At 38.9% G+C, this 24060-nt stretch overlaps 1 protein-coding gene across 1 annotated transcript in view; it reads right to left on the reverse strand.

Annotated features, from left to right (window-relative positions):
* The window catches only part of LOC139717039 (uncharacterized), a 93627-nt gene that overhangs the window by 28880 nt on the left and 40687 nt on the right, over nucleotides 1-24060 (reverse strand). Inside the window, exon 2 of the mRNA XM_071628551.1 lies at nucleotides 11552-11644. Within this exon, the coding sequence (XP_071484652.1) occupies nucleotides 11552-11644 (93 nt within the window). The remainder of the gene's footprint in view (nucleotides 1-11551; nucleotides 11645-24060) is intronic.

The raw sequence follows: 24060 nt of genomic DNA on the forward strand, positions 1-24060 counted from the left end.
GAGATGAGAATTAGGCTTTTAAAATTTTGCAAGATACCAAGAAAACACTTATGATATTGTACAGAGCCTACCATTTCAAGAGGAATTCAAAGTTTACTTGATGAAAATCGGGTTTGGAATAACTGAAACATCCAAAAACAAAGTAAGACATAGTGATCGTTACAAAGTGTGGGTCCCACACTTTACTAGAATTGTTCTTTTTTGGATATCTCAGCCATTTCAAAACCAATTTTTATCAAATAAACGTTGAATTCCTCATAAAATGCCATGCTCTTTCATATTTCATATGAGATTTCTCATTATCTCAGCTAAAAATGTTAGAAACCTGTAATTAGGTCTCAATCAGAACTGTACGATCCCTTTAAAAGGACTGGGATAGAAGGAAGGAAAGAATGAAACTCAGCCATTCTTTTTCTATCACACAAAGCACTTCAAACTCCTCCCAAGTCTCAGTGCAATTTTGATGGCAATGCAAAAGGTGATAAAAGTCTAAATGCAACTTTTGAAACTGTACAGAGCATGATTAATATCAGAGAGAAAATCTTCAAGACTGATGTTCTCTATCTGCCTAGAACCTATCTCTCACAGAGCACCATCATTTTAGAAGATATGTTCTGACGGGTCTAGTGCAATTACCCCCCTGGGCAATTACCCCGGACCCTTCCCCTGGCCCTAATCCTAATCCTAAGCTTGAACCTAATCCTAACCCTAACCCAAACTCATTTCCTTTCATTTCATTTCATTTTTTTCCTTTCATTTCATTTATTTGGCAAAATATAAAACAATATACAAATTACAGGTCATTACAAAGAAACAAATACATGCCACTCCTAACACTAAACCTAAACCTAACCCTAACCCTAACCCTAACCCTAACCCTAATCTTTACTCTAACCTTACCACTAACCAGTATTTAGCCGGGGGTAATGGCCCACTGGGGGTAATTGCCCGGATACGGTTCTGAGGCATGTGGGTATAAAATCTTCAGTTAAGAATTAACTACTCCATGATCTTTGGTATGTGAATCAATTGGAATAAGAAGAGACATTCTTTAAATTTAATTTCAGGGAGAGTACAAGATTTAACTTGTAAACCTGATGTGGTTTGAGTGTAGTAGCCATTCCTATCAAAAGTCCTAGACTAGAAGCAGTCCTTTTCTCAGCCGGTTATATTTTATCCAAAAATACTTTTACTATCCTCTCTTAAAACTGTTCTAATTAACAATAATTCTACAAACTAACAAACAAACAAAAAAGGCCTAACCGCTCTACCGTATCATTTTGCTAAACTATCCTACTTTTTTTCTCACCTGCAGTGTGGTTTCCACAGAGATTGCTCACCACTTCTCTTTTTTTCTTTTTCTTTTTCTTTTTTTTTTCTTTTTTTAGGGGGGGGGAACACAGGGGGGGGGGGGGGGGGACACCGCGTGGTGATACCGCAAACTTATGATTTCTGACAGGATAGCGATGATGCTGGTCTCTGTCACGACAGTTTAGATGTGTGCCAAGGAGCACGTAACCTGTTTCCCCACACCGCCCACGGGACCAAAGACATCTAGGTTCACCCCCAGTCTACCTTGTACACCTACAAGTCACCTTCTGACTAACTATGGTGACTCTCAACAGCAACTACACTGCACAGGAGGAATAGCGCAGCGTCATCCACAAAGACAAAATAGTGGGATGTTGATAGCAATCCAAACACTGAGATTTTTTTAGCCCATTCAGATTGGATAGAAATATCCTGTTAATTTCAGATCGAGATGATTTGTCCACCAAACTGCACATGCCTGAAATATACCAAAATGATGACCTTTGCCCTTGTGTACATGCCCTGTTGTGATGGCGGGATAAAAAAATCTCAAGATTATATGTCCCAATGTTCAGATGCTCACTGAAGTGCAAATTATTGCACTTTTTCTCAAATAATCATGATATAGAATTCAGTGAAGTAATAACAAGATTCCTTGGGATTTGGATCGCAGTATTCAGTGAGATTTCATGCCCGCACCAGCAAAAATCCGAAGATATGGATCTTAATGCAAATCTTGAGCTTTGGATCCCACCAATTTGCGTAAGGGACAAATGCCAATAGCACAGTCTGGTACATCCTGAGGAAGGTTACACAAGAATGTCCTTTCTGTGGTGGCCATTCACTGGAGTCTCTACCAGGTATAGTCTGAGTGTAATAGAAAGCGAAATATAATAATGATGAAATACATATAACATATTCTTGAATGCTGAATCAATGCAAAATAACAGGCTGAAGCATTCAGGAAAGTTAAAATCTCAAAACCGTTGGAGTGCGCACACCACGCCCACTTCAAGCCAGTGGCAGTACCTGTCAGCCTTGATTTAGTGCCATAGCTGTCATGATGCCAATAAAACACCTGAACTGGTACCTCTTTAATCTTCAGGACCCCCTAAATTGCTGACATACCAATGCCAATGACACTGCAACCTCAATCTTCTGACACAAAGTGCAGACCATGGTTTCGCCACTGTGCCTGCTTGACCGCATATTTGGGCTTTTTTCATCTGCAGAATTCCCTCCAAATTCAGAACACTGGAACTTATATGTGACCCGCTACAACAAAATGATCCTAAAGTCGGGCGAGATCGATTATTTGAAAATTGCATGATATAATCCCCTAATCTTTCTGCTTTAAATTGATATATAACACATTTTATAAAAATAATCGGCTGCGGAGATATCAATATTTAAAAGAGAGCATGTCGAGACGTCTGGAAAATCACTGTTTCGAGAAAAGCACCCTAAACGTCTTCCTTTCGACGCAATCGCGATCAAGGGACACGCAAGTCAGTTTTCAGCTCTGGACAATAGAAGGTAAGCCCTAGCAACCCCCGAAGAGTTCATTCAAGCACATCAGCGTCGGCGGTCTCCTCACCAACCAATCAGTGACCAGGATGTGAGAAGCAGCTGAGCATAGCGCACCCCGCCCGTACGCACCAGTCGACTGGGCAGTGTGCGAGCTTCACGCTTTGGTTAGCAGCAAGCAGCAAACTGACCAATGAGATCACTCTGGTCGTTGTTAGGGGTGGAACCTATCTGTGGTGCTCAATCCAAATTTTCAAACCAGTTTCTGCTTCGTTGAAACGCCAAAAAACATGGCTCAGAAAAACGCTATTTTTTGGTCTTTCCTTTGATCATTTTGCTTCAAAATTTCGACAGATGATAGAAGACATGTTAGACTCCAATAATATATCAACACAAAATCAGAAAATCGTAAGTTTTGACCAATTTTAATGCCCTGACTTCAAGCATGATTTTCATGGCTTCGACCGTGCGCGACTTTAGGACCTTTTTGTTGTAGCGGGTCACATATCATCTACACAGTCTCCTAAATGACTTACACTGAACTGCATCACCTACTTATAACTATGGCATAAATGCAAAGAAATGGCTCAAGTTAGTTGTGCAAAATATATATATTTTAAGCAAACTTATGCTTTGACACTTAATATCAAAATGTAAAGTTTCTGAAGTTTCATTTCCTCAATCGATGAATGGTTCTTCTTACTTCTAATGCTATTGTTTCGATCACACTACACGATGACTCACGCCTTCATACACAGACTTAGTCAACAGAAATTGAGAGGTAGTTTAAACAGCCATTGATTTTACTTGTTAGCGAGGCATTTCCTACATTTTTTAGCTCTGTGCATCAAATTTGGGGAAATGAAACATATCCACTGTACTAATGATACATTTTGGGACTGAGGTCATGGTGAAGATTGTCTAGAAACTAAATTTGGTAAATCATAAATCATGACATAATCATCATAAACAAATCATGGTAAAAAGCATGTTTAGACATTAAATTTGTTAGTGTTGCCTAGAGTTTGAATGTCTAGGTGTGGATTCATTTCACATGGCCACTTATGAAGCAACAGCACCCTTTCAAAGACCCTTTCATTACGGCTAGACAATGCCTTGCTGAGGTGCAATACTGTGGCTGCCACTGGACTTACACCAAGATACAAAGATTAGATATTTATTGTCTTTCCCATGAAGATCCAACAGCTCCTCGACCCCACAGCATCAGCTCCTAAGTCCATTATTGAATAACTATATCACCAAATTTATCACCATTGATATTTTATCTCAACATGAAATTACAATGGTAGAGTGCTAGGGTGTTCACAGCAATGCATACATGGACTGACTTCATATCAAGAGAGAAAAACAGCACGGCTCCCAATATATGTGCAATATCTAAACACCAACAAACATTCCCCTATCCTGGAAGAGTAGATATAAAGTCTATTGTTCAATCCATGCAACATACCATATCTGTTGCGCAAATAAACAAATGCTGCTTGAGACAGGAAACATCCTTGGATAAAATGAGATTAATACGGAAAGTCACTTATCCCATCATAGAAAATGACCCTCAACTTATAACAAAATAGGGAAGGCAGTTTCAAGGTAAATTCTACCAAACATGTAATACACACTTCCATTTCCACCTCAATTTGCACAAAATACAGCCGATGTGAGAAACAAAAATAATCCTCATGATTTCTGTGATTTCAACAGAAATCTTAACCCGTTGAGGATGGTTTGATTTTGCTACAAAACGCATTTCCCATATACACTTGCCCGAGTATACTCAAGACTCGTCCTCAACGGGTTAAGACATCTTCATACCTTCACGTGACAAATTGTACTTAATACACCAAGTAATTCCAGATTGAATACCCAAAATTACCAACAACAGGAGACCTAAGTATTGCAAATTTTAACCAAAATCTTGGCCTGTCATGACAGGGACTGGTGGTATTCATTTATGGCACCTCGCAGAAATCATCAGCAATTAACATCACCAGGACTTGCCAAATCACACCCAAAAATATACTTAGAAACAAAACCAGAAGACAAACACCCGTAGTCCCAGTGGCTGTCACTGAATGTTGCACATTTGGGTGGTGTCGATGGGTTGACATCACTAGGCGTATTTCCCAGGGAACACCGCATGAGTTCAAACCCAGGTCAGTTTTGGGTCTTCCCTGGATTGGTCTGTATGCAGTATGTGTGCATGTACTTGATGGAGACTTTTGGGCGGAATTCTCATTGCATACCACATCCGGTTAGCCAACAAGTTACAAGGCTCCAACCCCTTGATATAATGCCTTTTTCAAACATTTTGGATACTTATTTTTATGAATCTTATCAAATTCTCTGCAGGAAAAACAAATTTTCCAGTTCACTGCAAAAAGGAATGGGGTTCTATGCAATAAGGACAAGTTTTTGTTGTAATATTTTCATACTTTTATAACTCAGATATCTATCATATCTATTTCTTGGTTTCAAAGAGCCAATGTATTCATTAACAGACTTCAAAAATAAGAGCCAATGGTTGAAGCAAGTTTTTTGTGAAGCACAGTGAAAAATGACATGACATTATTAAAATGAAGTAGTTAGGACAGGTGTTACAATGAATCAAAGCCTCACACACAGGAGGTAAAAAAACATGAAATCCCTCTGTAAATGCCACACCCTAGCAAACCCCTATTCCTCACAAGAGCAATGTGAATCAGAGGTAGAAGAGCGTAACTCCGTGAAGCTAGAACAAACTTTACGCCCCTTGGCTTCTTTATGTGTCACCGGCTGGTGCACAATGTCTGCTATTCTTTGAAGTAACTTTGCTCCAAGTCACTTGACAGTTCCAAAGCTCTCTGTGTCATTTCACGACCTGCTGCATCCAACTTGTGGTTAAAAAAGGGGGGAAGGTGGGGTTGTGCCAATCATGTTTTCATTGCATGTTCTCATTGTACAGGTACAAAATATTGAGGTGCCTCATTTCTAAATTACAGGAAATTTTTTAACTAATGTTGTGACTTTCATATTTCTATTCATACATGTATGCATACATCAGATATAGATAGATAAATAAATAGTCAGATAGATAGATAGACAGAGAGAGAGATAGATACATACATAGATGGATAGACAGATAGATAGATAGATAGATAGATAGATAGATAGATAGATAGATAGATAGATGGATAGATAGATAGAGATGTCGATATATATCAAAGTTTACTGAGGATCTTTTCCCATGTGGCAAGTGATATGACAGTCAATTTCATCTACTCTTCTAAATCCAGCTTTCACACAACAAAGTCACCAGTGTCAGCTGTTGCTATGCCAGGTAAGCCACAGGTAGGCTTTGAAGCAAGCTTCTGTGGTAATTGCACTGGATATCCATTGCACGGAGAATTATGCACATCATTGGCATGCACTAGTCAAGTGGTCAATCGCTGGTCACCCAAGAAGTCCAACCCTGTACAGATTCTTGATTCTAATGTCCCCATGATGGCATACGTCAACCCCTTTCCTGCGACAATCTGAAGTTACCCGAAGATAATTTTGCAGAACCTTTGATATTCCCACTAAATTTGTGCGGAGAACAGTTTCATAAAAATGCACAAAATCATCACTACCTTTCTACAGTATTGTGTGGAAGGGGATGCTTCCAAATGTCCTTACTACTAAAGCTGTATATGAATATATGATCTGTTTTGCATGTGCTTTGATTTTGGGGTAATAGATTTTGTTTATGTTATTGGCTGCATTTGAAATGTGTGCTGCACTTGATTACCTGCATCAATTTAGGCCCCAAACTGCAATGCTTTTTAATAAGATACATCTACATGTATGTGTAATATCCCATGAACTTGTCATTCAAAAGGCCCTGTCGGCTACATAACATATGGCTATAATGTAGACAGGAGGCATTAAAACACATACATCCTGAGTACCTGTGTACAACGTGTGTATACACAGTCTCCTCTTCATGCCAGCATTATGTATCCATTCACAGGGTGAGACCACTGAACAGCTAGAGCCTTCTCACACTCAAAACCGCTGGGATGAGCTATTTATAGCCCATGATGTCATCGGCCCAGACAAACAAGAGCTGCTGCAGCCAAAGCCGCAACCTCCCATCGTCGTCGCGGAGACGGGGAACACTCTTCTCCAGAGCCAAGACTTGCTGGGATACACTTGTCTGCATACACAAGGAGATAGGTGATGCAATTTATTTTGCACCCAAGGGGGCAAAAAAAAGGGGGGTACGTTGGAGTTTGAGATCCAAGACAAGGTAGAACATCAAAAATATCTTCCTAAAACCTCAGTATCCCCCCCCCCCCTACTTGATTATTCTCGTTACCATGCAAATAATCCTGTCCTGGCAATTAAGGAAATCTCACAGGTCTCCACAGGAGCTTTAAAGATTCAATTACTGATGAATTCACCGTCAGAGGTCGACAAATTTTACGTAGTGAGATGCAGGAGGTCGTATCTCATGAATGGTAGGAGAGATTTCTACCTCGTATGCCGTCAGGATGAGGCAACTGAGGAGACAGGTTTCATTCTATCGTGGTTTCCACATATATTTTTTATTTTCAATGAATATTCTATATTCATATGTGTGTGCGTGTTTTGGGTTGTTTTTTTTTCTTGGTTTTTACATTTCATATCTAGAACATGGACAGTGCAAGTATGTCTTTCTCTTTCATAATGCCAAATGCTACATCTGGGGGGCGTTTCATCAGCGAGTTCGTCGGAGGTTTTCACCGACAAATTTGCTATCAGCCAATCAGACGCAAGGATTTCAGTAGCTTTTAACAGTTGTCAGTGTAAATCACTGACAAAAAGTTTCATGAAACACTCCCCTGGATGCTAACAGACTACTAAAATGATATTTTGAGATGATTAAAAACTTTTAAAATGATTTTTACTGAAAAGGTTGAACTCTGTCCAATACTGTATGAGCTGAAATTTTTGTGTACTGGTATTTTAGCAAACTGCTACCTCTGGGATATTTTTGTGTGTTGCTAATTTCGCGGTTGCAAGGGTCTAGTAATGGATACTTCACCTTTCTCGACATAAATAGATCTGGTAACAAGTGAAAATACCAGCATTATGTATTTTTACTCGGTGATTCCTAGCACGTAAACAATTACTTTATACAGTGTTCTGCAGTCGAAGTGCTGTACTCATGAGTTTTTATGTCTCAGATATTGTTACATTATGGCCCATACAGTATGGTGGCCCTAAATGTTTTTATCAGTTGCTTGTAATCCAGCTCTGGCATGGCTTGATTTTTTGATTTCTTTTAAAAGAAATGATATGTTTGCACATTGTCATTTGCAAGTGTTTTATATTTGTGCATTGTTATTTTCACAGTTCAAAGATGATTCACAAAATTTGTGAAAATAAAACCTAAATGAAATTTTCAGCTCATACAGTATTTCCTCTGATTTCATGATGTATCTGTGCTGTGTTTTTGGATAAAGTTTCTTAAAATAATTCCATGTTTTTGTAAACTTTGTCTCCACTAATAGTGGACAGAGTCTGCCCTTTCTTGAAATCCTCATTTTAAAACTCCATATTCATTCCATTCTGATGACAATAATAATGAGTCAAAATGTTTACTTCCAGAAATAATTTGGTGTAAATCATGTGGACTACACCTGGAAAAAGCTGAAGAATGTCTCAGTGACTTTCAAGAAGGGCTAGAAGAAAAAATTGCAAAAATATTACAAAGCTAATGCATTGTGAGCAAAGCGTGTAACACGCTAATCTGTTGGTGCCTGGGGTGTCATCTACTGTATACGCTGTATATTTCGCAAGTCTAAATTTTCGCGAACCGAGACTTCCCGACGATTTCGCAGGTGGTTAAATTCGCGATCATAGAGTCCTGTACTGAATGGAGAAATGTATACGCGTACGCGTCACATTCATATCGGGATCAGAGTCAATATTTTTGCGTGTCTTTAATTTCGCGAATAGCAGCTGACTTGCGAATTTCGCGAAAATAAAAACCTCATGGAACATTTGGCGTATACAGTATTTCTGCTGCTGCTGTGGTCTAGCACTCTAGTAACCATCCCCAACACTTGCAGCAAAGTGCTGCTGCTGTTGTAGTTGCTCCTTCTGGGGGATAACTATGGCACGGGGATAGACCCACACGCTATAAGACATGCCAAACTCTACAATCACAGCAGTAATGACGGCTCATCACTCAATCAATTCGTCCGTGAATGGAAAAGTGAGACAGCCCCTCACCCATGCACCACAGGGGAACAAAGGTTACCGAGTCACGGAGACCAAGCACGGTGATTCATCTTCATCCCCCTATCCCCTATTACCCCCCTCCCCCCCCCCCCCCCATGGCATATCAGAGAGGTGACCTTTCAGATGGTTATCTACTGCAGAGGTCAGTGAAGAAAATAAGCATCCCAGGGGGATGTTTCATAAAGCTGTTCTTAAAGTTACAAAGGACTTCATACAAGCGACTGGTGATCAGCTCTTGTGCTGAATTATTGAAATTCTGATAAGTATAGCACATCTCTACTGATCATCAGTAGCTCATAAGCTCATAAGTTGTTCGTAACTTTAAGAACAGCTTTACGAAACACCCCCACCCCCCAGTTCTACAAGGTACACTGTAGAGAACAGAGACGAGCACCATCATACCCAGATAGCATTTCAATGCAGTAATCTTGACCCCTCTACCCGCACCCCACGAGATTGAGTGCATGTGATGCACGGTAAATCAATGCTCTCCATGTATATCTCTGTGCCATCCACATGTGCAAATACTGTGTAATGTGTACTATTCCTCTGAACAACAAGTTCATCAACTCGGAGCTGCCTAAGACTTCTCTGTGCCAGGGACTTTCGGACACCTTTTCACAAAGGTGTGAATTCTAAACTTAGTGTAGGTTTATGCAAATTTCTTTTGTGGAAATGTGTGAAACATATCACGCTTATTCCCAAAGACTTTTACCCTGTGCAAACAACTGAAAGAAAAAACTCCAGGAACCAATCTAAATTCCTTTTTTTTATGTCAATTCTACACTTCCTTAATATCATCTCCTTAATCAAGTAACATCCCCTAGAGCACATTTTTCGTGCATTTCATGTTTAAAGGCACACTGTCCCTTCTATGGTATCATCTGCCTGAGACTCTATCCTACACCCTTAAAAAGGACAGTACCAAGTATAATGCCTGATCTATCTTCCCTGTGAGGACAGTTTCACACATCACAGGGAAGTTTTCAGTTAATAAACAATGATCAAACAAGATCTTTCTGGATTTCCCTGGTGATGTCCATCTCACAGAATGCAGAACGAGCAAAATGTGGTTTGAAATAGTGAGGAACGATTCCGTGGATCAATGATTTATCCTATGAATTTGAAATCAACAGCCTATGGCCTTTCCACATACAAAGTAGTGGACACAATGAAATCAATTTTTCAATGACCCATGCCTGATTGAATTACTGACACACGCATTGCACCAAGTCAACCACCGTGAAATTTTTCTATGATTAGTTCAAGGACAAGCAATTACATCAGTGAGCATAGAGAATCCTCTGGTTTTAAACGAACAAAACCAAAAACAATTTAGCATTATCACACTCTCAGTGGGTGGAATGCATGAATATGCATGAATATGCATGAATATGCATGAATATGCATAAATGCACCAAACCCTTTGTGTGCTTTTGAGTGCGAGTTGGTACAGAAAACTCTAGTATTGTACACACTCCTAGGGTTAATTGGATGTTGTATATGTGTACATATATACATATAAATATAATATGTATGTTATGTGTGTGTGTGTGTGTCTATGAATGTGTATGTATATTGATATATCTATATATTACATACTGTAAAATGAGGAATGTTCGCGTGCATTTTAATTCTGCGAATTTCGAGAGAGCCAAGATTCACGAAATTAAAATGCACACAAAAGTTCTTGTCTACACTATATGCATTGAATGCCAGTGGCAATTCGCAAAAATTTCATGCCCCGAAAATCGCCATTGGCTCCAATTCAAAATTTCATGCCACGAATATATGTTTTACAGTAACTACTAGGTGTCTATGAATGTATATATATTGTCATATTTATATATCATACAACTACTAATGAACATATTAAATATACACATGTGATATATGTATTGATCACTATCAGCATTAGATGATAACATGTTAAGATTTCATGAAACATATAAAATGATATTGGAAGAGAATATATATCTCTGGCCCACATCAAAGATTCTGTCATCAGAGTGCTCATCAATGACCTGAATGCCTTCATCACTCGTTGATTTAAATCCAAATAGCAATCTATTCATTTGCGGTGGGATACGGTAGGGCACACTAAGATCACCTGAAATATGAGATCGCTACAGCAAAAAGGCAGTGAATTCACTGACTTGGAAATGCGTGAACAACCCTCAGGTTTTAAACCAACTATTTGGTGATAATGAAAGTTTGAGACTGTCTTGCAAAACTCTCTGAAGGAGAAGGTTGGACTTGCCTTTCAGCATATTTATTTTAAACCATTTCCACAGACTATCATCTGTTTGTTGTTCCTTCAAGGCCCCTATATGAGATCTGTATAAATGAGGATTGGTCTTTTTTTTCCCCCTTTTTTTTTTTTTTTTTTTTTGGGGGGGGGGGGGGGGGGGGGGACATTCCATCCAAAGTTAGACCTTTTACAAACCTAGGCCAGACTTTCGCGGCTCAGCTTCAGCCAAGGACTTCAGAACCTCGTTGTATTCAACAGCATCACCGTCGACGTTCCAGTTCTTGAGACCTACACAGAGAGAAGAAAAGAGGAGGGAGACAACACATTAATTTCTTTTTCATGTCACTAAAATTATCAGCTGGAAAAAAAAACAACAACAAAATATGCATTATCTATAGGTCTGATGAGCCGAAATGAAACAGAAAAATGTCTAGTAAATCAAGCGGAAAATATGCATTAGGTAGCACCTTCTATTTTTACTCTTAGACCACAGATCAAGGGTACAAGTGCAAATTCAGCATACACTGGATCAAAAAACTCATCAGATTACCTATTAACATTTGTTTTCACCCTGGAATCAGTACTTCTATAACTCCTCTCCTCCTATTCATATGTCTTATAAATGATCACAATATCATCAATACTTTTAAAGCTACTTAATTTATCTTCTGGTCACACCTAGGATCAGCAAAGTTCAGTGGCACTTTAAAGTAAAAAGATACGTCACAACAAAACTGAACGCAGAGAGTGCATTCCTATCAAAAAGTGAAAGTGAACAATGGGACTGCCCTGGCCTTGTGCAATTTACCGGTGAGGCCACCTTCCGATTCCAAAAGGAACCAACAACCTCTCTTCCTGAGAAAGGTAGTCCCGAATATTGATGCTGATAACCTTGAATGATTACTCCATTTCTCAACAAGCTCAAGAAAAGGGGGAAACAATCCCTTTATCTAAAAACAACACAAAGCAAAGGCCACCTTGTTCTTCTGTGTCAGGCAAAAGGGCAGTGTGTGTGGGTATTTTCAAACCTTTGCCTTAGTTCCCTTCTGTTAGGAACAAACCATTTACTGTATGAGCTTTGATAAGTTGGTTAAAACACAACCTAGAAATTTTTTTTTTTTTGATAAAAAAAAAGGATGTGAGACTGCACACACACACACACACACACACACACACACACACACACACACACACACACACACACACACATGCTCAACCACATAAAAACATTCTCTTTGAGGCTTTAACAACTGCTGGTACATTCCTGATGCAATGTTTCCTTTTGATGTCAACATTAAACTGAAAAGAATGATAATGTTTCTCAGAAGCAGAGAGGTCTGAAAAAAAGTTTCAAACGATGCTTCCTGCAATAATAACCCAAGCTTGCATCACATGAGATAAATATTGATGCTTAAAGGGACATTCCAGGCTATTTACATAATTTCACATTACATAGTACAGTGATCGACAGCGCCATGTATAGGATTGAGGTATTTATCATGGCCCTTGAGCAGATAAACCAATACTCTGCAAAAACCCCAAACATAATGCACTGAACAAGGATGACGACGTAGGAGGCTCACATTCTTATTCCAGTAATGAAGCAACGTTGTTCACTTACAATACTTGTAAAAATAAGTTCACCTGTGTAGAATTTATGCATATCTTCTTTTTTTTGTTCTGCATCCATGAGCACCCAATCATGCATTCCTATGGTGAGAAGCTGCTATGTCATCATCAGCATCATTCATTGTGATTTGTTACGAATTTTAAAAACATTCTTTTGCCTCATCCCAATCACTATAAAGTCTGAAACTCTGTACCCAGTGCAACCAATACATAGATGTTCAGATGCAAAAGTCTAAAAATTATCTGGAGGACTCCTTTAATTCACCCTCGTACTCCAGAAACTACTAACAACTAACATCAAAAGCAATAAATCCAAACCTTTACAAATACTTTCTCACTTTTAATCCACAAGAACGTTTATTGGCAACAAGCCAATCCAATTCAAAATTCCATATATGCTCATGAATATAAAATAAAAACTTCATGGAAGGCTTATATGGAGATGAAGTGCCTTAAACAGCAGGCACTTATTTCCCTAATAAAAGCAGCCCTCTTTCTCCCTCCAATATGTTTGACATTGCTTACAAACAGGCAGGGAAGTGTTCCTTAAGTATTTGCAAGATGCATAGTAAACACAATATCTTCATACATGTAGGCCCCTGTAAATGAATGTACTGTAAAAGCAAGAAATATTCACAGCATGAAATTTTCGTGAATTGGAGCCAACAGCCTTTCTTGCAGCATGAAATTGTTGTGAATTGCCACTGGCATTCAATGCATCTTGTAAACAAGAACTTTCATGTGCATTTTATCTTTGCGAATCTTGGCTCTTGCAAAATTTATGAAATTAAAATGCACACAAACATTTCTGGTTTTACTGTATTGCAAAAACATTATCTTACACATTCATTTTCAGTTATCAAGTAAGAAAGAACAGCTGCCTTTAACCAGCAGCACTTTTTCCCTGCAGACCATTACACTCTACAACGCATCATGCCACATTCATATACCGTAAAACGAGGAATGTTCACGTGCATTTTAATTTCATGAATTTCGCGAGCAATAAGATTCGCGAAATTAAAATGCACGTGAAAGTTCTTGTCTAAATTATATGCATTGAACGCCAATGGCAATTCGTGAAAATTTCACGCCACGAAAAAGGCCGTCGGCTCCAATTCGCAAAATTTCATGCAGCGAATATATCATGTTTTACAGTATCATATCAGCACAAGACAACAAACCCCCTCCTTCGCACACAGTTCAGCTCATAATTACCTCCGCCAAGGGGGAGGTTATGTTTTCGTTACCGTTGGTTTGTTAGTTAGTTTGTCCGTGTGCAAAATAACTCAAAAAGTAGTTAACGGATGGGGATGAAACTTGCAGGAAAGGTTGAGAGTGACACAAGTAACAAACGATTAACTTTTGGTAGTGATCCGAGAATTTTGGGGGAATTTATGAAGGATTTTTGATATTTTGGCAGGTAGGGTCAATGAACTAGGGAGTTCAGGCTGCGCGTATTTGTGGTTTGCATGCGCACACTAAAGTGCGTGCCAAAGATAGCAGAGCGTCTTTGGTGCATGCTCTAGTTTCTGCTAGTAATACGAGGCGCGCCGTGCAGCTGAGGGTTTATGACGTAACAAAGGCTTCTATAATGGGAAATCGGGCGACTTTCAGCACACAATGCTATAAGTACTTATGGGTGGAAATCACTGATATCTCTATGGAAGAACAAGATCAGTGGTGGAAATGAGCTGTATGCTTGGCGGAGGTCTGCGCTCTCAGAGTGCTTTTCTAATTCACACTCAAATACTCCCAGTACAAGCCATCCTTTGACACACAAGAGAAGGGAAACGGGGCAGATTTGCACGTGTATTCAAGGGAAGGAAGTGGTTTTGGTCTGGGCACTTTGTGGAAGATACCTCAGCAAAACTATAGTTGGAATCAAGGAAATACATGAAACATGATTTGAGAACAACATTGCACACCGAACAGAAGGAAGTGGTCGCCGCCTGGTCATATCATTTTGCCAATAAAACACCAGAAAATCTGTCTGCGGAATGCAGGATTGTACAGGCTGCAAATGCCATCAATATGTGATCCAATGAAGTCCCTTGTCTAGAAAACATTCTTTGGAGCTGTTCATAGAAATGAACTAATTCCAACTGAGGATGCATAGTCAGCATAGCCATCCTACATGATTCCATGGCCAGGACATGTAATTGGCAGAGTTTAAAAATGGCATTTTCAACACAAACAAACAAGATGTTCAAAATATTTAGAAACAAAAATACTGTAACGGTAAAAAAATGTGCACTTAGTTTATTACGCTGGCTTAATTTGGCAGAGCTATTCATCTGTTTATAAATTTTCAATATTTACCCCCCCCCCCCAAATAAAAATAAAAAAAATAGTATCCTTATTTTCAAGCACTTCAGGCAAACACGAAACTTGCTCTAATTTCCAAACCAGAAATTGTGTCACATTTCATGTTTTGACATTCTTTCATCAATGTCTCAACTAGGGATAGAATGATGTGACCTTTGAACATCCTATTTTGATATTAATTGCCACCAATAATTGTGGTGGGTAATTGGGGATAGGAATGAAGGGTTACTGTTTCTGACTATGGGGAACACAACCAAGGGGTGGATGAATTTCAAATGATCTTACTTCATGTTAAAGGACAAGTTCACCTTCATAGACATGTGGGTTGAGTGAATGCAGCAATATTAGTAGAACACATCAGTGAGAGTTTGAGCAAAATCTGACAATCCATTAAAAAGTTATGAATTTTTGCAGTTTCTGCTCAGTCATGGCTGGATGAAAAGACTACTATTGCTTGTGATGTCACATGAGTACAACGATGTAAAGAAAGAATAAAGAAAATTCAACATATTTCCATTTTTCTAGCATAACAAAAGAACACTCGACTTCTCTCTTTCAGAAGGCAGGGGGAATAATATTACACTTAACATACATCAGTAGCAAGTCGAAGAAATGTGCACTTCATTCAAAAAGTAAAGTTTTATGAAATTCTCGTATTATTTTCCTTATATAGTTGTACGCATATGACATCATACACTGTAGTAGTCTCCTCTTCCAGCAGTGACTGCGCAGATACTTAAAATATTTGTAACTTTTGAACGGATTGTCCAATTTTCCTCAAACTTTCACTGATGTGTTCTACTAATATTGCTGCATTCTCTCAATCCTTACGTATATGAAGGTGGACTTGTCCTTTAAGGATCATGGCACAGAGGGGAGAGGGGAGAAGGGTGGGGAAGGGGGTGGGCGGGGCAACTGGTATCTTCTTCTATCTGTAGGAACATTCACAAGTATGGCGGAATTGTTGGAAGCAGCTAGCTTTTCATCTTCCTCAACAGGGCTCTCTGCCAACTCATTCACTCGTCTTTTATCGCCGTCAGCAGAAAAACCCCTTCGGATTCTTCCCTTCTCGCCCTTGAACCCACCCGACTCTGGCCTACCAGTGAAAGCGTTTCCCCAGCTGCCCGCCACATGTTCTCTAATATTAAGATAGTATATATCGGGGCACATGTTTTTAGTTAAGCACAGCTTTCGAAGGCCCGAGATACATATGGGCAGAACTGAATGGCAAAACTGCCAGCAGTATTAACCCTTGCATATTAACATCTTCATAACCAAACAGAAGCAAAACCATGGAAAAAAATATGAGAAAGAGCTCTTCATCATGATCGCGCGATGAACATGTCTGAAAGTAAAGTCACATAGCCACCATAGTCAGTCCCACAGGAGTAGAGTCAAACTGAGTTATACTTGAATTTGAAATGTATGGATCCACAGGGATATTGCCACATCACCACTGTGTTGTCCAACTGGAACCCTAACCACAAATAATCCATGTTCCTTTGGACAGAAAAACCACTATCACTGTCAATGACTTTTTATTTCATTAAATGAAAATAACTGATGAAACAAACCCACTAATGAGCAATTCAATCTAATGCAAGTTGATATAACCTCAAATATTTGCATATATATTACAATTGCATATCAGTCATTTATTTATGTAACTGTGGTTTTCTCTGACCGATATTTCACCAGTGAAAAATGAATGATTAATCTCATCTGTAACCATAGCTGCAGCTTCATAAAACCAGGGAATATAAAAATGTATTAGGGGAAGCTGGAGTTAAAGGGATTGTATAGTTCTGGTTGAGACCTAACTTCAGGTTTCTAGCATTTTTGGGTGAGATAATGAGAAACCTCTTATGAAATATGAAAGAGCATGTAATTCCAAGAGGAATCCAATGTTTATTTGACGAAAATTGGTTTTTGAAAGGGCCGAGATACCCAAAACAGAGCAACCCTAATAAAATCTATTGCTTTGTTTTACTTTGTGTTTGGATGTCTCAGCCATTCCAAACCAATTTTGAACAAATAAACTTTGAATTCCTCTTAGAATGGTATGCTCTGTTCTGTCACAAATGGTTTCTTGATATCTCACAAAAAGTCAAAAGCCCATATTCGTCATCTCCACCAATACTTTACCATCCCTTTAAGTTTTAAAAGAAGAATCATAACCAATTGTCAACGCGTGTAGGTGGGCATTTCCTTACGACGTCAACATTGAAATGACGTAAGATGAAACCATGTGACAGTCAGAGACAGGGGAAGACACGTGACAAAAGGTTTACACTAAAATCTCCTTAACCACTACATGCAGTTCTTGTTCTCAAAAAAATACTGAATGTTTGTCTAGATGTGAAGTTTGGCACACTAGGCAACATTCACAACAAGGAGCTGCAATCCATGAGCTGTAGCAAATCTCTGTTCATCATAGCAAATCGTGGCAAAACTGACGAAATGTGAGACACAAGCACGTCGGCAACGCCTTCCTGCATTATTTCCACGGGGAGAGTGAGGAAATCGACGAGTTCTTCGTGATTCCACATTGGTGCTTCCGTGGATGTTCAGAAATAACTTCCCCACAATCAATCCAGCGTGTTCATCGTGGAATTACGTGGCTATCCAGGTATCACCCTGACGTATCACCACTCTCTGGGCACTTGTCCAAGAGTCATACCACAACCATTTCATTACAAAATCTCTGCTAACATTGTCAGGTTACCCCTACGAGGACCACCATGAAAACATACCACTGACATAAAGTTCATTTTTCATTCATCCATTTCTTTTCATCCCCCCCCCCCACTATAGTTACCAAGCTAAGCCAAAAGCTTTCTTTTTTTCCAGTCAGTTCACCCCATTAAAGGTTGTTAAGAGTAATCAAATGGCTTTGAGAATAGCTTGTCAATATAATAATCATGCAGTTGTGATTCCTTTTTGTTTTTGAGAGAAGGAGAGAGTTTTAATCTGATTAATGCTGTGGCTTTTTTCCACTTTTTGTTTTGATTTGAAAAAAGGTTCTAGTGATTGTTTTATCTTCCTTCTAAAGTAAATCAGGCATTCATCTTTGCTTTCATATCCTGACACTCTTGAATTCTATTGGGCAGCGAGCTTTAACGCCAACAGTTGTAGTTTCGTTGCACTACCCTCCTCTCCCCTCAGCTAGCGTCTCCAGCTTTCACTTCCGGAGACGCTTGCTACGTGCAGGGCGGTGCCTGGGGAAAAACAAAAAGGGAAATAACGCTTGTTGTTTGCAAAGGACATTCACGGAGAAAACAGCCGCACTATACTAAACCGTTTTCCTCTGCGATCTCACTTGCTCATGCTCTCTCTATACACACCACATGTGTAAAGCATGTACATGATGACCGGTGAATAGCCCTTTCTTCTTCCTCATAACGTTTTGACAGGCAACTCAACCCGAGCATGCAGGGTTCATGTTTTGGTTTGAGGGGCATGAGCGGTCAGTGACGCGTCCATTTAGACAATGAAGTAGACTATCATGACCTATAAATCACTGGTGATTAGTTGTGACACAGGATTTGCACCCAAAGATTTTATACCGGGAGTGCTTAAAAGGGTTTTTCTTTTAGTATTCAATTACACACAATTTACAAATCACACAGTAGGCCTACTGCCTTGGATTGCACCAAAATGCAATGTAAATGCATAGTCAGGCACTCTCGAAAACATGTCTTAAATCACACATTGGGATCTACAGTGATGATTTGGTCATATGGAAAAATAGAAACGAGCATTCAAGTTTTCCATTTGTCTTCCTATTGCCAGCATTTAATATTCTCATTGCAAAAATTTTGAAATTTGAGTCGCGATCAGGGTCGCATCTTTTTGATTCAGCATCAAATTCAAAATTGTGGGGTCCTGATCATTTGTGAAGAGCTGGTCCGCACATGTTATGACTGGAATGCTTACGAGTCTATGTCTCAAGGCCAATTCAATATATTGCGGTACACCACAGCATATAAAAAAATAGCAAGGAGCAGCATGCACAGTGCACTATGGAATATAAAATTTCGAATTTTTTCGCAGTTACCATTCCCACTGCACAACTACGCATCTTTTTGCAAAAAAAAAAGAAAGATAAATAAATAAAAATGAAATCGCACAAAAAAATGAGTTACTTCTGTTCTTACTGTAAACATTTCGAATTTCGGTCGCAGTTGAGACCACAAAAAACACATTATTTTCAGTGCAATGAGAACAGCATTTATATCAGGTAAATACACTTGTATATTCTATCAATACTTCCACAAAATATATACATACAAAAATCAACATATTTTCAGGTATATGTGAATATATTGAAAGAGACAGCGACAGAGAGACAGACAAAGATCAAACACCAAAGAAGACACTGAAACTTGAAACCTCGAGACACGAATATTTTCAACAGGAAGTAGCCTCAGTATTCACAGAACTTATCCAGAGTATGTTAGCTTGAAGACAGTGTATCTCGTTTCCGATTACCGTGACGAATATATCTATTCAGGTATAAACTTCACTCTACAGCCATTACACAGCTATCACTCAATAGAGTGTCACATAACGTGTCATAATACAGCCAGTTCTTTTTTGGGTAATAAATCAGCACCATGTCGATCTGCTGGGAAGATAACCACTCATATAATTTTCACTCTCACTTTCATATGTCTGGAGTGCTTTACACATATATCTTTTTTTTACTCTATTTTCCATTCAGGAAGTACACTCATAATTTATGACTGACAACACATATAAACCTATTACAAAGGCACAACTGTTGATAACCCATTAAAAAAAAAAACACAAGATATGATGAAAATGATATCTGTACCTATGTTTCAATAGGAGGACAAGCTGTATGCATAAAGTACCTGTAGGCAATTCTAATGAGCACTGAAATATATCTTAAGTTTTGGCTACAGACGTAGATCAGAAAGTACAACTAAGTCTAAGCAAATCTGCATCAACGAGTTCGTCGGAGTTTTCACCGACAAATTTGCTATCAGCCAATCAGACCAAGGATTTCATTAGCTTTTAACAGTTGTCAGTGTAAATCCTTGCGTCTGATCGGCTGATAGCAAATTTGTCGGTGAAAACTCCGACGAACTCGTTGATGAAACGCCCCCGAAATCAACATTTTTCTTTCACTTGTCAAGTATGAATGATGTGTGATTTACAGTGGACTCCTGTTATAACAAAGTTCTCGGGACCGGCAATTTTCTTTTGTTATATCAAAATTTCATTATAACCGAACAAATAAACAATAAAAAACATAGAGCCGATTATTTTGCGACCTGGATTTTTATTTCATTGTAACCAGAATTTTTTTATAACCGTGTTCGTTATAACACGAATGCACTGTATAATGTACTGAAATCAATTGAATACAAATCTTTCAGGTGGATTTATTATTGCTGGTGGCCGAAAACAATGTGGAACAAAATCATTCATAATTTTGGTTATTCCAAACTAACACGGTGTGATTCTAACAGGCTATAATTTCCAACACATGAACACAGAAGAATATCCCATCCAATTCCCTTATTAAAAAAATAACAGCAAGTATTAATGAGGAAGGCTATCATTACCAGCTTGGGCTTGATTTTCTTTCCTTTTCCAAACTTCTGGACACACTTCACCTGTCAGTCTTGTGTCTGCACACCCTCCTCCAAAAAGGCAAACAAGTTCTGACCTACTTCATTAATCACTCTGCCGGCTAGACTAAATCTTATACCACCTTCCCCCACCCCCACCCCCTTCCCCCCACCCCCATGCACGATGACCACATCTTTGGAATCATACCGAGTCGACTGCCGTGACCAGGTTATGAGATTAACGCCTACCGAGGAAGCGACAGAATTATTTAAGTGGGACACCAGACAGAAAAACTCCTCATTCAACACTGACGAGGCTACCCCCTGGATAAGACAAGACTACACTGTTTAGTTACTGTAAACGTGGAAATTTTCGCGGTACATTAATTTTCGCGGATTTCGCGCTACGTTCGGCTAGCGCGAATTCAAAAACGCGCGAATATATCTTCACAATTTTCTATGCACATTTTGAACGGGATGAATTGTGTGCGCTTCATCGATGATACTGCTACGTAGTACAATGTACAGGCATGTTTACGCTACTAGTACTGTGCGAAGAGACGATACCCTAGATTGCTGTGTACTGTAGCATGCAGTGTGCACCACGCGCACCGATGCTACATTCCCCCGTGACTACGGTACTACAGTCACAGCTGTACTACGTATTTGAGTGCTTGTACTCGCAGTCGAGCCGCTCGCTACGTCGCTTGTCAAATTGAATTATTTCATTGTCTATTTATTCTCTTATTTTTCAGTCCATATCTTAATTACTGAGGGAGTGAAGAAACAAATTCCTACCATGGGCTATTTCATATCTATGGGGGTTGGTCAGTTTTACAGTCTCAAGTAAATTTGAGTTTCTATCTCTTCAGGCAATTCACTTACAATGTCACATTAGACAACAGATCAAAATCTTCCATAAAAACTGGATGGGTGAATGTGTTGTAAAGTATTCTTGCTATGGTAATTAACCACTTTCCCCCTTTAACCCCATCAGTGCCACCTGTTTAAACTATACTGCATGTGGCTACATTGCCATGTTATTTCAGAGAAGCAAACTTATACCCCGTTTATACGGACAAGTTTCAGAGCCTTCAAGAAGAGGTTTGAACACCCATTTGAAAAAGTGGTCTCTTGTCTGTTTATACTACTCGGGCTGGTTTCTCCCAAGCAGGCCTGACTGACTCCATTCCCATGGTAACCAAGTTTCCCTCCAATACACGGTGCAAGCTTTTGAATTTCTTACATAACCACAAACTTGACCAAGCACGAAAGTGAGCAAGTTGTGTGGTGTTTAACAGTCAAGTGACGGTTGGTCGCGATGGCTGGTGTGTTTATGCTAGCTGGCAATGACCTCACGTGATAACTTCCCGGTAGGTAAAAAAAAGTCGTTTCTCAAACCATGTACAATTGTAGCATATATACTGCAGGCTCTTCAAAGCTGCTACAGGGGGCTCTGAAACCACCTCCTGTATAAATATAACATAACATATCCCTATATCAAAACATATCAGAGGTAACATTTGTTCTTTTTTTATTTTGGGTGGTGTTAAGGCAAGTTTGATATCTCTATACAGCTGAAATATGAGATTTTATATTGTCACTTCTCATATGAAATAAATACGAAATTGTGAAAGCATGACATCATCAACTTACTGATTTGAATATTAATAACGACTGGTCAAGAAGTGTTTTCAGGGGAAAAAAATGACATTTAAGAACATCATAACTTCCTTTTTTTCTTATCCAATTTTGATAATTTTTGCACTTTTCTGCAGGGATTTTTTTTCCTTTTTTGCAATGAAACTGATAACATTTTGGAGTGAATTCTTCTTTAACAGGGTATCTGACGGGTTAAGTAGAAGGGGTGTATAGGGCACAAAAGCTTATGCACTTGTTATTCCCTATCTGTCTGTATGGTGGAATAAAATAAGCCATCTTGTAATGTGGGTGCATTACATTCACAGCTGCCTCTCAGGTCCTACAACTCTTACAGTATTCCATGAAAATGACCTCCGGTCCAAATCCGACACAGATGTCAAAGGTCAAGTTGATTACCACATCATGAAGTACCATACTGCCTTCTTATTTGGGGCATTGAAATTCAACATGTGCTCCAAGCTGGCATGTGTCAAAAAGCTGCAGTTTTATACATCTGGATTCTTTGTTTTTTAAGGATACTGTGACAGCTGGTGAATTTGCCAAATGATCTCAATTTTTTTTAAAGATATTTGCACTAATAAGTATTTCTACATGAGAAAACATTGTTACTCATAATCACTTAATCAAGTGCAAATCTGTGATGATCATTTGCTGGTTACACATGTATCACTAGGATCTCATGAATAAAGTCAACAAAATATCCAGTCTTACTCGTCAAAATTTTAAGCATTATATATAAATTTGAAATTAATTTTTCATATCTTTGGGCCATTTTTTATCAATACCCTTACATCACTCTTCACCCTCTGCTCACAGACATGAATTTGCTGAATTGTTACAATTATCATGATTCTTCTTGAATGTTTCAGATTTTTATTTCTAGCACTGTGTGATTGCACCACTGAAAGTCCTGTCCCAATTTGCAAGCATAAATACAGTGCTGGTAAGTGTTCAAAAGTGCATACAGGTGTACTACTTCTTTTTTTTTTCCTCCCCACAGGTATGAGCAAGATTTTCAAAATATGCAGGTACCAAGCTTTTGTCGATTTTAAACACTTTAGATTGTTCTAGGGGAAAATGATGGGAAGAGAGGGATTATATTCCTAATCTAAGGTATCAAGTGCCTGGCATATGACTGTACACTGCTGATGGGGTGGCAAAAACTCGTATCTCGAAAATGTCAAATGTTAGGAAGAGTGAAAAAAACATGGCAGCCAAAGCAATATAACAAATGGGATTGCCTTTCCTTTGACATGCAGTGGAGGCTTCATTTTTGGTCTAAGACAGCTAGGATTTGGACAGGACATCACTCAATTGACCATCTGATAATCTATTTCAAAAAGTAATTTTTCAACAAAATTTGAGATATAAGTTCTCGTCACCCCAGCGACAATATTATGTATCACATGAGGAAAGTTTCTCTATGATGTTATATTACTTTTCACTTTATCATCTCATTACAAAGAAAGGAATATATGCATATATAGC

This window comes from Diadema antillarum, unplaced genomic scaffold (genome assembly GCF_040938485.1).
Source record: "Diadema antillarum isolate AM-2024a unplaced genomic scaffold, OU_Dant_1.0 scf00000071, whole genome shotgun sequence".
In the NCBI taxonomy this organism is placed as follows: Eukaryota; Metazoa; Echinodermata; class Echinoidea; order Diadematoida; family Diadematidae; genus Diadema; species Diadema antillarum.